Source organism: Arachis hypogaea, chromosome 1, assembly GCF_003086295.3.
Source record: "Arachis hypogaea cultivar Tifrunner chromosome 1, arahy.Tifrunner.gnm2.J5K5, whole genome shotgun sequence".
Classification (NCBI taxonomy): Eukaryota; Viridiplantae; Streptophyta; class Magnoliopsida; order Fabales; family Fabaceae; genus Arachis; species Arachis hypogaea.
In genome coordinates this window covers 1,132,875-1,150,981 of record NC_092036.1, presented here as the reverse complement: position 1 = coordinate 1,150,981, position 18,107 = coordinate 1,132,875, and the positions used below count along the sequence as shown (strand labels likewise).

The following is an 18,107-nucleotide window of genomic DNA, read 5'->3' as shown; positions in this document are numbered from 1 at the left end:
GTTTGCATCTCTCATAATCAAACGAAAGTCAACACGCCAATTCCAATGCATGATATCTCTTATTTTGAGCACCAATGGATCGATAAACCCAAAATCATTTTGAGTAACAAGATTAAATGCTTCCATACAATCCGTCTCACAAATAACATCTCGTTGACCCACATCCCAAACTAAGAGATATCCTCTCCAAATAGCAAACAATTCTCCTTGAAGAATACTATTACTCTCAATTATTCCCAAACATCCCCTTTGCCAACTCCCATTACAATCTCTAAAAATACAAGCAAAACCAACACTATCACGAGAATCAAAATAACTAGCATTACAATTAATCTTAAAAGTACCAATAGATAGGAGATTCCAAAAACTATTTAGAGTAAAGGGAAGGGACATATAAAACCGTGGCATATAAATAAATAATTTGAAAAAATATTATTTTGATAATAAATTTGAAAAATAAATTGCGGCACAAATTTTATCAACGGCCAAGGTGTTGTTGGTAATTAACTTTGACCGTCCGTAAATGTATTTAATTTGAGTAAATCAAGCGTTGAAAAAATTCGACAAATAATATTATTGACGATCACAAATCATCTGTAATAATAAAAATAACTGATTTATTTATTATACATTCAAGCAATATTGTCATCTAAGTAAACTAAGTACACTCAGCACCAACAAAAAACCACTATCTGTTAAAAAGAATGTGATTACATGCGCACATATCATATCATTTTTCCAACCAATCAAGGTTGTCGTCTTCTTCTTTTTTATGTTCCTCCTCCTCCTTCTTCTCCTGCTCCTTTTTCTCCTTCTCCTTTACGTGTTTTCTTCTCATCATCATTCTTTTGTTGTTGTTGTTATTGTTGTTATTGCAGTAGAAGGTGAGAAGAATGAGCTTTGAATTGAGGAAGATAACGATTCTAAATGCAGTTTAATTAACTCAAAAATGAACCGAAATTATATAATGATTGTGACACAATTAACTTATAAATGAACTGAAATTACATAACATTTGTAACACAATTAACTCAGAAAGAAAGAGAAGCAGAGAATAATGGTAAAGAATCTGCAGAACTCAAAAATTGTGTTAATTTGAGTAAATAAAAAAATTGAGAATATGAAATAAGAAGGAGAAGATGAAGAAGAAAAAGATGAAAAAGAAGGAGAAGAAACAGTATAAGATGAGGAGGAAGAGGAGAAAGAATTTTGAATTGTGCAGGACAACGAGTCTAAATGCAATTTAGTTCACTCAAAAATGAACCGAAATTACAAATAATTGCGACACAATTAACTCAGAAAAATGAGAAGTATAAAACAATGGTAAAGAATCTGCAGAACTCAGAAATTGTATTAAATTTGAGTAAATCAAGAAGAATTTTGAAAAAATAAAATAAGAATGAGAAGATGAAGAAGAAAAAGAGAAAGAAGAAGAAGAAGCAGTAGAAGTTGAGAAGAAAGAGTTTTGAATTGTACAAGACAACGAGTCCAAATGCAACTTAATTCACTCATAAATGAACCAAAAGAGAATGATTGCGACACAATTAACTCAAAAATAAACTAAAATTACATAACAATTGCGACACAATTAACTCAGTTCGAAAATAGTCACACAAACAAGACTGAATCATGAATAAAAACACATTGAAAATCTATTTTAGATCAAACAACATCTTGTAAAAATTCAACAATAACAATAACGACAATAATGATAATGACGATATGTAGAAGAAGAAGATGATGATGATGATGATGATGGAGGAGAAGAAGAAAAAGGAAGGAAATCAGAAGAAAAAATTCAAAAGAGAAAAGAAGGGGAATGAGGTGGTGGTGTTGTTGGTACCGCAAGGGGAGAAGAAGAAAAAATAGCGCGTGACTGTAAATTACTTAGATAAACTTAGATGTTAAAATTGCTTGGATGTGGAGAATAATTCTAAAAATAATAACACTAATAACGATAGGCGTAAATAAATTACAACATAGAAAAAATTATTAATGCTATATTACCAATGAAACGACTGTCGTCACAATGACGCGTGAGAAAAAATATTAAAAAAATTTAATGTTAAAAATATTTTTTAATTTAAATATAAAATTTTAATTTCTTTAATATTTCTAAAAGTTATAGACATAAGAGACTAAAATTTTTAGAAACGGAAATTAAAACTTTAATGATATTCTTTTTAAAAATATTTTCATTTAACTCTTTAAATTTATTTCTTAGTCTCCATATTTATCTTAAACTAAATATAATACTAAAATATAATTCAATCTAATATATTTTACACTAAATACATTACAAAAATTTAGTTTAATCTTATTTTTTTGTCAATCAATTTTAATTTATTTTTCCAAATGCAACCCTAATGCAATAGTTATGTGATAGCATAAACGCAAATGCGCAATAACTCTAAAAAGTAGACTCATGCATGCCTTACCAAGTACCAACAAAACTCAACTCCTGGTTCTGTGACTAATTAGTTATGATTCAGTCTTAGTCACCTCTTGATTTCTTCTCACTTAAGAGTTCACTTTTTCCAGGCTATAACCCAGACTTTGGGCCCCTCATGTTTATTTCTTTTAGTCCTGATATCCTTTGACTATAAAAAGACAAAACTAAACTCTCTATTTGCGGTTACTATGACAACGTGGACTCCTTTATTAGCTTATATAAAGCTACCTGACAACACTCACTTCTCATACCCTTCTAACTCTTCATTGTAACTGTCCCTCTCACATTTCAAACCTTCTTTCATATTCCAAAATAATACCCGCTTTTTATTTCTCTAACTTGCATTGGCTCCTCTACATACAATTTTGAGAAGATAAAGAAAAGAATGATGAATCATTGTTGCAGTAACAGCAACTCTCAGGATCACGTGATGGGCACGTGTAAATGCGGCATGCTCCCCACGCCCTATGGAGATGACTATTATTACGGTGACCCAAACAGGTACTCCTTTACACCTTCTTCGTCGTCTTTGTCTTGGTCGTCGGTGGACTGTACCCTCTCCCTGGGGACACCGTCCACGCGATTCTCCGAACACGAAGACAGGCGAACACGTCATCATCATGAACGTCGCTCCAAACAGAATCCTCATCATTCTGAGGCTAAAGCCAGCAAGGAATCCGACGGTGATGCTTTCTTTTCTCGCCGCTGTGCCAACTGTGATACCACTTCCACACCTCTATGGAGGAACGGTCCTCGGGGACCCAAGGTAAATATATGAATGAGTGAAAATTTCTAGATCCAGCAATTTTTATTGATAGTGCCGAGTAATTTTAGTCGACGTACATATTTTATTAGGACGAATCTTACAAAAATTTATTCCCTTTCTTAGTTATTAATAGTTAAAAATATAAGATATAATATATAAAATTTTTTGAAGTAAGTACCTTTATTAAAATTTGATCAACATTTAACTAATAAAAGAAAAATAAATAATTCTATATTATTAAATATAATTTCACATTATTAAAAATACCTATAAAGTCCAGACACTTTGTTGAGTTGCTATGTTTGCGTGTCGGTTATATTTCGGACACGATATTCATTGACACTCGTGTTAATAAAAAATAAAAAAAATTTCGAACACTATGCCTTGACACACTTAAATACCATTACGTGTCAGTGTATTTAGTCTTATTCTTAACATATATTTTTAAAATAAATTTAGATATAGTATATATTATTATTTATTAAAACAAAAAAATATTTTAAATACTTGATATAATTAAAATAATATATTAAAAATAATTAAAAATTTATATTTATATTTTAATATCAATAAAATATCAAAATATCATTACGATTTATCTAAAAAATACTTTATATTTTATATGTATACGTATTCCTGTATCATGTAAGATTTTAAAATTTACTTGTCGGTGTATTCCGTATCCGTATCAATATCCGTGCATCATAAAAAAATACTAATAATAACTATTAATCACAAAATTTACTAACTTCTAACATTTTTTATGATATATTATTAAATTATTGAATTAAAAAAATAGACTAAAAAATTAAGTTAATAATTTAACATTTCTCATTTTACTAGTGCATTTAGATTTTTTTCCCCTTAATTTTAGCCTGTAAAAATAAACTGATGGCTAAATACTGATTAATAATTTATACTGATTTTATAGCATTGTTACATTAATTAAATGCTAAAAAATTAAAAGAAAATATTATAGGGGTTATTATCTTTTGTCCACTTAATAAACTCTTTTAATTTAGTTAAATTTATTAAATTTTTTAATGATTTTTAAATATAAATTTTATATGAAGGCAATTTCATGTATTAACGAAAAGGATTATATTAAATTTTTTGCTAATTTAAAAAAAAATGTCGATGCTTCAATTAATAAAGAGAGCGGCTGAATTTCATGATGAACTATCTTTTAAATAGTAAGCTTTGGCTTTTCTCCCCTCCATATATAATCATATACTTCTATATATGTTTAAGGTACACTTTATTTAAGGTTGTTTTTATGTTTGAATTGCAAGCAGACACTATGCAATGCATGCGGGATTAGATACAAGAAAGAAGAGAGAAGAGCCAGCGCTACTGCAGCCGCCACCACAACCACCGTTACTAACAGCGGCGGCGAAATGGAGCCGGTTACGGCTCACATGTACGGCCACAACAATAACAATTCGTGGTACTATACAAACTCTCAAGGCAATAATAATGGCGAGTTACGTTTCATGGATTATGATGCCAATGATGACATGGACCCATTCCCTTCTTGGAGACTCAACAATGCAGACAGAACAAATCTTGTTCACGACTTTACAAGATGAAGAAATCATTGAACCACATTATGCAAGTTTATATTATATTAGTTTATTATTTAAATATTTAATATTCATAGAAAGGATCAATGCTCATGTTTTGGTGTGCACTTGCCGTGGTCAGTTATTTTGACCCCTCTATCAATTTTGATAAGTAAATTGTATGTTTAGAAGCTATTTATATGAAAATATTTTAGAACAATATTACATAACTAGTATAATTTATTATTTTTTGTTAGTAATTAATTATTAATATTTAAAAATATAATATTAAATTATTATACTAAAAAAATCAGATTATTGACTAAAAATATTAGTTAATATAAATTAAAATTATTAAAATTATTAATGTTTTTTTATATTTTTTCTCAAAATAATATAGTAGATATTCTAATAAAAATTTTATTATTATTTTCGTAAGAAAATATTTTTTAATTATTAAATAATTGATTATAGAATTTAATCTTATTTTATTATAAAAATATTATTATTATTATCTAAAAGTATTATACTATTTCAATATATATATATATATATATATATATATATATATATATATATAATGTTATAAAAGTGTGGCTAATAATATGATAACATTATAACAATGATGTAGACCATGCAATGTGTGTGTATCTAGCTGCTACTACCTTGGCAGTCAAGACCATGCAAACACACGTCAACGACTTATGATAACGATGATGCAGATGTTTTTTATGCGATGGTTGTGTTCTCGTCTATGTAGTGTTTAATTTTTAAATTTTTTAATTGTGTTTAGAAATAGAAAGCTTTCCTTTATCTTTAGTTCCTTTTTCTCCCACTTCGATAAGACCGAGTGTAAAAAATAGAATTACTCTATGTACTTAGCGCTTAGCGGGTGTTTAAATTAAATAATGAATTTTTAAATGAAGAATGTTAACTTGTCTGCGAGTCTTTTTAGTGAAAAGCAGAGTTGATTAAGATTAACTTTAGTGTAAGATAAATATAAAACTTAAGTTAGTTATATAATATTTTTGTTCTTAAATTTTAAAATTTAAATGTTGTAACTCTCCTTAATTTTAAAATTTTTTATTTAGTTGACATATCACATAATCATATTAGTTGTATGTTTATGATGTTTTGTTTGGAAAAAAAATTAGATTAACTTTATTTCAAAAAATTTGTAGTTGATTTTATTATTTATTATTTATTAATTATAAGTGTAAATTAATGCAAAGATAAATTCATTTGAAGTGAAGTAAAAAGACGATGAAATAAACATTCTCTCTCTTTCGGGAATTAAGATTTCTCATTTTTAATAGCAAAAATGTCTCGTCAAAATCTCTTGAATTTGCAATTTTCTCTAAACAAAATCAAATACATTATTTTTCATTAAGAATTTTAAATATCCTCTAAAGTTACTTTCTTTCTTTAATTACCTCGGTCAAACACGTCCTATATGTATTTTGATAATTCTAAAAAGACAAAAAAAATTAAAATTTATTTTATTTATTATTTATTAATTATTATAATAATTAATAAATATTAAATAAAATAAATATTAATTATTTTTAAATATTTAGTTATAAAAAATGTATTTTAAATATAAAAAAATTTAAATGTTATAATTAAATTTTCTTTCAATTTTAAGTTTCATTTACTAGCTGAGATAATTATATTAGTTGTATTTTTACCGTGCTTTGTTTGGAAAAGATAACTACATTATTTTTATTCATAAAATATGTAGTTAATTTTATTATTTATTAATTTCAAGTGTTAATGCATAAAAATGAAAATTTAGAGGATTGTGAGAGTAGGAAAAATCACTTATTCTCCATAAGACATAACGAAATTTCTCTTTATTTTCATCTTTGTTTTCGCCAAAAATCTATTAAATAATAACAAAAATTAATTTTAAAGAGTTTTTATTTATAATTTGTAATGATTTTAAAACCCACAGAGTTTTTTTTAACGATAAAACTAACTACCGCCACCTTCCTCATATCATCATTATTATAATTTTTATCTCTACTATTTCAATTATGTAATTATATATAGTCATTGTTATTAACTACTCTATTACTATTAATACCAATACTATTAATATTTTCATTCTATTTCCTCTTTTTTTTTGTGCAATGCTATTTGTTTTTTTTTAAAAGATCTTCATAATGTAATTATTTTTTCATCTTGTGACATCATTTTTAACAATGGTCCTTCTCCACTTAATCGCCAACTATAATAAAAACGTTGAGTACCAGTAGATTTACCGTTGGATTCTCTGTAACCTCTCCTCTTTCCCTCAACAACCCCTTTTGGCAGTCCCTCCGACGGCCCTCTCGCCTCCCTCCCTCCCCCCTCTCTCTCTTTGTTTTTCTCGCCGCCAACAATCCTCTACCAGCCACTCCTGTAGCGCCAGCTACCACTAGTATTCTACCATCGTTGCTCTCTCTGCCTCTAGCAACAGTTATTGATGTTTTGATGATCACTGGCAACCACCTCCAACCACCTGTCTCTCTTTTTCAGCAATTCTAATTAATTTTTATTTTATTTAGTTAAATTTAGGATTAATTAATATTTTAGTTGCTAATTAGTATTAGAATTTAGGTTTTTGAGTTGATTAACGTTTTAGATATTATGATTTATGTTTTTCATGTTTGTTTGAATGATTGAGTCGAAGTTAATTAAAGATTAAAAAGAGATTAATAGTTCTATAATTAAAATTTATTAATGACAATGCTTGAAGCCTCTTGATGGGTGAATTAGGATGATTTGAACCCTTGTCTTAATGAGTGAAAAAATTAATAATTTAAAGACAATTAAAGATATCAAATCAAGAAAATTTATGACGAATAAATTTTTTATTTATGAAAAGTTGAGTAGGGTTGAGAGATATTTGGTTTATATGAAACCCTTAAAATGTGGAAAAATTTGAATTTTGGAGAGATTCTGTCAATTTTTTCATAAGATTTGAATTAAATTGAAAAATAAGAATGATGGCAATTATTGTTGGAAATTTAAATTTTGTAAGATTTTAATTTGTTTAATTCTAAGTAAAGAATTATGTTTACGAAAATTTTAATGAAATTTAATGGATGTAAATTTGAATTTAATTCGTATGCTCTTCGCAGACATGATGATAAGCAGAAGTGTCACAAATCGACCTCATGGCCATGGTAGAGGAAGGGTGTCTACTGGTACTTTTGGGACTTCTCGATCATCACCCTCTACTCCAACTCTTCCTGGAACGTCGCAGACAGTGGGTGCACGGGATCAGCCGTTCATCATGGTCCCTAACCTCCACTACAGGGCTCCTGCTGCTCTACCATTCTCACAACCAGGAAGTCACCAAGCTGTTTCACGAGAATGGACTCCTCCACCACTTCCGTCTGCTCAGCATCCCATTGTTTCGACACCACCGCCTCCTCTAGCGACAGATACCGCGGTGTCGGAATCCTCTCACGGATCCTAGCTAGATGACCCTTTACTGGCTCTCGTTGTACATGACGATTTGTTCTATGGTTTGATACCGTAAGCACTATTTTAAGTCTTTTATATGCATATTATTTTAGTTAGTTACTTTAATTTAGTTACACTCAATTTTCTAGTTTTAGTGGATTTAGGTTGTTAAGATAGGTTAGATTTAGGTTAGTGAACTTAGGTCGTTAAGATATTTAGTTTTATATGCATACTACTTGATTGTTGATGGATGTTTCTACTTAAGTCATATAATTCTATATTGGTTTGTTTGTGAATTGTTTAGGGTTCATTGTTGACGGATAGAGTTTGTGGTGCATTTTATTTATAGATAAAACTCAACCAAAATTTCTAAAAAATCTAAATATAATTGAAGTTTATAGATTACTTCAAATAATTTTTAGTAAACTATTAATATTAAGTTTTTCATTGATAGGTTTGTGTCAAATAACAATGCATGTACACAGGAGTGTACAAATGTCATCAAACTGATGTATGACCATCCGTGGCTGAACTACACAAAGATCCCTACTAAGACCAAAGAGCGATGGTTCCATAAGTGGATGGTAAAAACTCTACATATTCAAACCTTACTTATTCTGTATCTTCTATTTTGTTAAATTATGTATTTAATTTTGATTAACTAACACTAAATGTTCTTTATGCAGGAGAAATTTTTATGGGACAAGATGCAAGATGTCATAATAAGGAAAATCTTCGACCATCGGATGGCTAGGCAGCTGTAGCAGATGATGGAGAATGTACGCGAGCGGCGCGACCACCTCATTATTTGGCTCCGCCCGGACATTAAAAATGCGTTATACGTCCATTGGAAGACTGATGAGGGGGTTCAAGCATCGCCGCCTCATGAACAAATATAACAGAGCATCGACTAGGTTGTTAAAGTATATTGGTGGATCAGCGACTTTTATGAAGACAAAGGCTAGGCTGATGTGCAACTTGTTTCAATTTGTTGTTAAGTTCGTTTTGTTTTTGAAATATAATGTCATTATAACTTTACTTAAAATGTTGTTTCAACATGCGTAGCTAAAATGTTGAGTCGTGATGCAACGATGGTAGATACCTTCAACTATACCCACAACTTAAAAGAGAATAAGGAGAGATTTGCTGATCAGCGGGCTGCGGATCATTATGTGAGTAAACATTATAGGGTATAAAGTTTAATTTTTGAATGACTACAGTCCTAATCATGACATGTGTTACATAGGAGTCCTACACGCAGAGATTGGCAGATGCCGCAACCCAGCAATCCTAGTAGATTGGAGACGATGACGACAACTCTGCTGCAGTTGAAGTCGATCCTGACACGGTTTGGCGCGAGACCGTATCTGAGCCATACAAGAACCTCATCTACAAGTATCGTTCTTCGTTGACAACCTCCGCACTTGCACATTGAGACATTCATCCGCCTCTACCACCAACCGGCCCGTTGATCCCGAACACGGTGTCAATTTGAGGGAGCAGGTGCTGGAGCTCGCCTAGAGCCTTCACCAACGGGATCAACAGCTGCAACTGTCTGAGGAGAAGTATAAAAAAAATCCTCACACGCATCTCAGACATAGATATCCTCAGGTTGGAATGGCTTTAGCGAATGGAGCAACAGATCAATGGTTGTTTACCAAGATCAGATGTGGACCAGTGGCAGTACTGCTGCTACAGGAACATCGACATCACCACATAGTATGCCACCTCAGTAGGACCAGGAGAATGATGACAACGACGACTATCAGGATCTTTAGTTATTTAGAGTTTTGTTGTACACTGTTGCATTGTATATTCTATTTTTTTACTGTTAATTTTTTTTTGTATATTTGATATTTAATTTACCATATTTGGCTTCTTGTTCATAATTTGACTATTAACTGTACAAAAAAAATTAAATAAAAAATAAAAATCGATTTTACCGTCGAATTTACCTCGGATATTATCCGACAGCAATTAAACAGGAAAAAACATAGTGAAACACCAAAATTACCGTCGAAATTTTTTCGACAGTAATTATCAGCAGATTAAATAATTAAATAATCTACTGCATAATTCGACGGCAATTTATTACTGGCAAAGGTTATACCGTTAGATTAATTTTACAAAAATCTGACGATAAACATATTATCGACAGATAATTTTTATTATTATACCAATAAATCTAATGTTATACAACATTTTTTTTTGTAGTAACCATTAATAAAAGAAAAACTTTTAAAAAAATATTAATGGTTTGTAAAAATTTAAAATACTCACAAACTATAAATAAAACTCACTCAAACTAATATTTTTTTTAATAAAAATCATCTTATCCTTCAAAATTTAAATGAGTATCGAATTAGATCTTTATCTCTTATACTCGGACATATATATATTTATCTCTGGAGTGTAAATCTCCACCGGATGTCCACGAAAGAAATTGATTTTTTTTTCTTTTTAGAAGAAATTAAAATTCTTATTTTTAATAGCTATAATCTCTCATTAAAATCCCGTAAAATTTGAAATTCCTTCTAAAAGATATCTACACATTATTTTGTCATACAAAAAGTAAAATACTCGAAAATTACTTTTCCTCTTTTAATTACCCGTCCAAAACTTGCTTTTCCTTTGGATTTCTTTCTTTAATTATTTATTCAACGTTCTCTTTTAGTGACTTCTTAATCCTACTTTTTTCCTTGGTCTTATACTTATTTTTTTTGTTTTTTACTAATTTTCAACAATAATTTTTAAAATTTACGACTTTTACTATTTTAGTTATCAAATTTAAAATTTATTATACTGACCTTCAAGATTCAACTCTTTACATTATATTAATTCCTCAACTTTTTTTGTACTAAATTAGTAAATAGAGTGCTGAATTAACTCTGACTTACTATGTTAAACTTATAACTAAACGACGTTGTTTTATTTTGACGTTTAAATAAGGTAAAAATAAAATTATTTTGGAGAATATATAGAGATCAAATAATTTGTATATTATATAAACTTTTTTTCGACTTTTTATTTTTGTCTTGTTTAATTAAGCACAAAAATAAAATGATACTATTTAATCCTGTATCTTACATGATAAGTCATAATATACTTAACACTCCATTTATCGACTCAACATTAAAAAAGAACCAAAAATTAATATGATATCCAAAATTAAATCTCACAAACTAATATAATAAATTTCAGATCTAAAAACTAAAATATTAAAATTTATAAATTTTAAAATTATTTTAAAAGTTTAATCTTTTATTTTTAGTTTTTAACATTTGTGGTGACCATGATAATGATCACAGACGGGTCGTCGTTTGATACATTTGGTGCAAGACATTATGATCAAATGGAACTTTTCAGGCTTTATAGTCTTTTTATGTATTGAAAATATTTGTTTGAAGACCATCTATCAAATCTGTATAACTAGCAGTCACGTATACAAACTGATGTTGCATACAATTTTCGAGAGTAGCGAAGTTACGACAGAGATTTTCTCTCACATTTTTTAATGCTGAATAAAAACTAAAAAAGAACATTGCTAAAGAATGCTGCAACTTTCACGGTCAGTTCGTATTAGTGAATCTCACCACTTATTTCATCCTTAAGTCCAATGAAGTCGAGATGCATTGGAACTTAAATAAAAATAAGCAGAGTAATCCATCATTATCCGTTTAAATATTTTATAAAAGGTAAAAATTCAGGTACAGTTGACTTCAGTAGTAAAATTAATACTTAAGAGTCGTTAGATAATTTGACTGAATTAACTAAATTTTATCTAATAACTCTCAAGTATCAACTTCACGTGAAGTCACATGAGTTTTCACCTTTATAAAAATATAAAATAATTTAATATTTATTTTTTGTAATATTCTTTTAAATAATTTAAAATAAATAATTATTTTTTACTATCAAATATTTGAACGTTAACATATACTTGACTACAAAAAAATTAAAATAATATTATATTTATAAGAGATAAATTTGACCCGACAAAAATAATCAATAATTAAAATTAGAATGGATTTTGTTTAAAAAATTTTAAGATTATCAAAATATCCTTTTGTTTTTTATTTCCATCCCTTTTCTCTCTGAAAAACAAAAAACACAAATAATTATTAACTTCTTAAAAGAAGTTTCAAGATTCAATTTTTCTGTTAGGTACTTTTATTTGTTTCAAGATTAACAAGGAACAAGGCCACATGGAATTGTTACCACCTCTAATCCACCACCATTTTCATTGTTATTGTAGCTAAACATTTCTTTTTTCCATTAACGTCTTTGAATAAGTGTAGTCCTTCACAATATCACTATAAGAATTTGATAAATTAGCGACAGATTTTTATAAAAAATATTTTTTGTTATTAATTTATCATTAATTAATAAAAAATTAGTGATGCAGTAACAATAAAATTAATAAACGATCACAAAATATCCAAATTTAAAAAAATCAACCAATTTACAAGAGATTCACGAATAAATTTATTTCTCGCATATTAAGTTTTGTAGCTAAAAAAAGAATAGAAAATTTTTTTCTCTAATTGATCACAAATTAATTAGCGAGTGACAATATTAAATGCTAGCAAATTAGTCACTTAAGAGTTCAATCGAATAAAAGTAAAGTAGCCATCGCAAGTTTTGATATACAATTAACGAGAAACGATTTCACACATTAGTTCGTCGCTAAATAAAGTTTGTGCAAAAAAGTTAATTAGTGAAAAACAATGCTTTTAGCTAATTCATCACAAAGACTTAAAATACATTTTGCGATGAACAATTTCCTAACTAATTTGTCACCAAAGTTTTTATTTCTAGCTAGCAAGTAGTTTATCGCTAATTTATCACATAATATTGTAAAATTCAAATTAAGTTAATGACGGAAAACAGTCGTCGTAAACTTCTCGCAACGGCGAATAAATCATTTAGCTAGGAAAATATTCGTTACTAATTATAATTAGTCACTAAAGTGAAAATATGGATATTAAGCACCTAGGACCTCAGTAGCGAAAAAATTGCGATCCTTTAACAACTGATACACTTCATTCGCTAATTTCAAGTCGCTAATTAGCGGGAAAATACATTTGTCTCTAACTTGTTGTAATTCTAATTTAGCGAGCGACTTGGCAACTGCAATCTTGTCGCAAAATAAAAGCTATACCTTACCTATAATTTGTAGCAAATTACTTGCTAATCTCATTGAAAATCTGTTGTAGAGTTATAACAAATCCAAAGTTAACCGAAAAAATTTTAGAAGTAACTAGTCGCAATTGAGTCACTAATCAAAAACTTATTTAGTGAGGAATTAGCGATCGTTTAACAATGGATAGACTTTTCTCGCTTATTTCACGTTGCTACTAATTTGTGAGAAAAAATGTTAGTCCTTATTCTTCCTTATTTCATGTTGCTACTAATCGCTAACCTCTATATAAATCCACGAAAAATTTATGAAAAGTTTGAAGAAAATTTGTCAAGCACACTAATGTAATTTGTCACAATTTTGTTACTAATCTAAAGCTATTTCAAACAAAAGAATAATTAAAGTCTCAAAGTCATGACTAATAATTAACTAACTATTTTTTAATAACTAATAATTTACAATATTCTAGCAAGATGTTAATTCTAAAAAATTTCACAAACAACTCAAATAAAAAGTTTTTCCTTAAAAAAGATTTTTGCCCTAATTAGATTACAAATTTGTCGTTATTTTTAATGAAAAATTTGCTACTAATTTGAATTGAAGTTTAAAATAAATATAATTTAAAGACAAGTTTAAAAATTTAATATCTTTAAGAAATGAGAGCATAATATCAATAATTTTTAATTACAAAATATACTAAAAAATATAATAGATAAGATAATTAAATTATTTTTCTGATTTTCTGAATTTACTATTTAATGCAATTGAGATCTAAATACTCTTTTCTATTTGTCTAACTAAGTAAATCACTCAATCAGTGTTGCTTAATCTATCAATCCTCATGGGACCGACCCTCATTCACATGAGGTGCTACTTGGTACGACCCGGTACAATTGCCGGTTAGTTTATGATTATAAATTCCACACCACATGCCAGCATTAGCTTCAAGCCCCCCCATCTAACTCACCATCACATGATCATGTAGCTTTAGAACAACCTCATGTAGACCAGCATCTTAGGTGCTCAAATAGGATTAGAAAGCCACCTGCACGTTTAGCAGATTTTTAATGTATGCAGGTTCTATGTGAATCAGATTCTTCCTCTGGTGCTTCATCCTCATTTTTACAGCATCCTATCTCTTAATTCATTTCATATGAACATCTCTCCCCGTCTCACAAAGCCCTTTCCATCGCCATCGACAATCTCACCACACCTCAAAGTTTTGAGCAAGCTATTCAGCATGATTGTTGGCGCTAGGCAATTAGGGATTAAATTCTGGCCCTCGAAACCAACAAAACCTGGGTAATTACTACTCTTCCAAAGGGTAAGCGCGCCATTGGGTGCAAGTGGGTCTTCAAGACCAAATTCAAGCCAGACGGCTCGGTAGAACGCCACAAGGCCAGGTTGGTGGCTAAGGGCTACACTCAATTAGACGGATTTGACTACTTTGATACATTTTTCCCTGTAGTGAAAATGTCCACATTTCGGGTTCTGCTGCCTCTCGCAGCTCAGAAAGGTTGGTTCCTTCACCAACTCGATGTGAATACGGCATTCCTCCACGGGGATCTTCCTGTGACTCTGTATATGAAGCTTCTCTTGGGTCTCTTCGCACCTCCCAATAGTGTGTGCAAACTTGAGCGTTCTCTCTATGGTCTTATGCAGGCCAGTCGGCAGTGGAATCATAAATTGTGCTCAGTCTTGAAGGCGTCAGGCTACACCCAATCGCGAGCTGATCACTCTCTATTCACCAAAGGCGGCTCTACTGCCTTTACTGCCCTTTTGGTGTATGTTGACGATCTTTTTCTAGTTGGAAATGACATGAAAGAAATTGAAAGAGTGAAAACCCTCTTGGATGACAAGTTTAAAATCAAGGACCTGGGGGTTCTTAAATACTTCATTGGGTTTGAAGTTGCAAGGAGTAGCCAAGGCATCCTTCTCTACCAACGTAAATATGCACTTGATCTCTTGGATGAGTTTGGCCTTCTGAATGCCAATCCCACCTTCACCCCGATGAATTACACTGCTCCCCTGTTAAAGTATGTCGGTTCACCTTTGTCCGATTTGACTCTCTATCGCAGGCTCATAGGGAGGCTACTTTGCTTGACGAATACTCATCCAGATATCAGCTTTGCTGTCAACAAGCTTAGCCAATATCTGGACTGTGCAACAGACGTGCATTTCAAGACTGGGCTGCACATCTTAAAGTATATCAAAGGCGCTCCAGCAAGAGAAATTTTGTTCTCCACAGCCTCTGACTTATGCCTCACTAGCTATTTTGATTTTGATTGGGGAACGTGCCCCGATACAAGGCGTTCAGTGTTTGGGTTCTGTTTCTTTTTTGGCTCCTCTATTATCTCATGGAAGAGTCGAAAACAGCTTATAGTAGCACGTTCTTCTGCGGAGGCAGAATATCGCGCATTGGCGCTGGCGACATGCGAAGGGAGATGGCTCACATACATTCTCAGAGATTTGCATGTCCCTTTACGTAGGCCGATTACCCTGTTTTGTGTCAATCAATCAACAATTCTTATTGCTTTGAACCTAGTTTTTCATGAGCGTACCAAACATATCGAAATCAACTGCCACGTCGTTTGAGATCGAGTGCAGGATGGTTCTTTGAAGCTGTTACCAGTCCCTTCCTCTTAACAGGTCACGGATATTCTCACCAAGAGCATGGCACCAAGGCCGTTTGCAAAGATTCATTGCAAGCTTGGAATGCATGACATTCATGTTCCAAGCTTGAGGGGGCTGATAGAAGGAAGTTGAGCTCATGATGGTTACCAATACACAGTTAGTTAGGAATTAGCATGATGAACATGTTATTTAAATAGTTTTGGAGTTTGTTAGGAGAATGCCAGCATGGCACTAGTTAGGTAGAGATTAATTTAAGCCTTGTAGATATTTGTAGTCACAAGACACTATATATATAAACCTCCTACATGTAACTAGTTAGAGAAGTGAGATTCATCATTATAGAAACGTGAATACAAGAGAACAATTTCTCTCTGCGTTCATAGCTCTCTGCTTCTTCTCTATGCATGAGTTTTCTCTTTGCAAGCTCCTGAACACAACCTTTTAACAACCCTCAAAACACAAGCCCTAGGTTACTCCCCCACCGCCGCAAGGGTCTCACTCAGCGCCGCTGTGTGTTGTGCTCAGACACCACTGTGTCTTCATCAGGTCGTCTGCGGCTCCGCATTTCTTCCTCCTTCAACAATTGGTGCGTCTTCCTCGAGCTCACGAAGGCAATGGCTTCATTTGTTTTAAAATTTTTGTTCTCTATTCTTCGACCTTTACTCAGAACATTTATTCAATGATTTTTTTAGATTCTACTATAACATTAATTTTTTTTGGATTCTGTTAGTGCTACTAAGATTGAAATTTGAATAATTAATTAGCTCTGATCATGTGCTGTATTATACTGTTTTCTTGTTTTGGATTGAATCATTGAAAAATTAGTTGATTTAGTTTGGTTAATCTTTGTTAAAATTACACTGATTTAGTTCACTGGTTAACCTTGATTTAGTTCTTTGTACTACTGGTGTTTTCCTTTTCAAGTTGGTTGCTGCTTCAATTTGAAGGGATTGTGAATCTTGGTTTAAGCTGTGATTGAAGTTTCCTTTGTTTGGGTGTTATTCACTTTCCTAATAGAGCTTAGCCTCTGATTCTTTGAGCATACATGTTCAAGTTATTGTTTTCAGCAATAGTGATTCTTAGATATTTCTTTTTTTTTGTTGCTTTGTTTTAAATGTTCCTATAGGTATTGTGTTGTTGCTGTGTTTTAAATGTTCCTTTGATTTTTTTTTTATTTTTTTTCCGAATGCTTGGTTAGTGCTTTAGTGCTTATTCTTGGTTGATTGGCTTTGCACACCTGCCTATGTTATTGCTGCTCAATTTAAGATATATAACTTATAGCTTGCATATAATGTTTGTATTGATTTGCTGTCCGAGGACTTGCACACCAACTTGAATTCTTGCAATGAAGCTTTCTATGTTCAGGTGTAAGATATGCTTAAAACTGTTTTTGCATATAAAATGAATGTGGTTTGATAATTTCTAATGCATATAACTTATTGTGGGATGAGTCAGAGATTATTTTGAAGCTGTTGGGGAGGAAAGGAGGAGGTTATTCCTGAACTATCGTTCTCAAAAACAAAGCAATTGGAGAGTTGACAGTGCTCATTCAGTGCCTTTTTTTCCTGTTAATCTTGTTAAAATTCGTTTGAAAAAACTATTAATTTTTGTCAATGCAGGTTAATTATTGTGCTGATTTTGTTAAAATTGTTTGAAAATTTTGTCAATCTTAGTTAAATATAGTTAATTTTTTTAATCTTAGTGTGTTTATTTATATTTTATTTATTATTTATTATAAAACGGGTATTCCGGTTGAATTATGATTGAACCGGTTGGACTAATAAACTAATAAATTAGCCACTAGAACGGTTTGATAACTGGTCTGGTTTTCAGAACATTGTCCGTGACTCATCAATTGAATGAGAGATCAAGTAACCAATAACATGACTGGTTCGATTATCAAATTGGTTCTGACCAATATTCTAAAAACTGAACCAAATCTATCGGTCAGACCGATTCAACCACGAACCGGTAACATTAGCAATCCGGTCAAGCATGTAAAACCATCAGTTAAAAACCGGTGAAAAACCGTTGAACCGGATAAGAACCGGCAGGTTGGACCGAACCGGAACCCGCTCGGTTTACACAAAAACGGAAGCT

At 31.1% G+C, this 18,107-nt stretch overlaps 1 protein-coding gene across 1 annotated transcript; it reads left to right on the top strand.

Moving 5' to 3' along the window:
- The first annotated feature begins 2,719 nt into the window (after positions 1 to 2,719).
- LOC112695117 (GATA transcription factor 19) lies at positions 2,720 to 4,932 on the top strand. Its single transcript, XM_025750939.3, has 2 exons — positions 2,720 to 3,218; positions 4,514 to 4,932. The coding sequence occupies exons 1-2, from the start codon at positions 2,838 to 2,840 to the stop codon at positions 4,805 to 4,807; spliced, it is 675 nt and encodes a 224-aa protein (XP_025606724.1). The 5' UTR covers positions 2,720 to 2,837; the 3' UTR covers positions 4,808 to 4,932.
- Positions 4,933 to 18,107: the final 13,175 nt, after the last annotated feature.

What these genes read in the sequence shown, in the direction of transcription:
- LOC112695117 (XM_025750939.3), top strand. Translation starts at nt 2,838, where the DNA reads ATGATGAATCATTGTTGCAGTAACAGCAACTCTCAGGATCACGTGATG. An exon ending in ACGGTCCTCGGGGACCCAAG is followed by an intron (nt 3,219 to 4,513) that starts GTAAATATATGA and finishes AATTGCAAGCAG; the next exon opens with ACACTATGCAATGCATGCGG.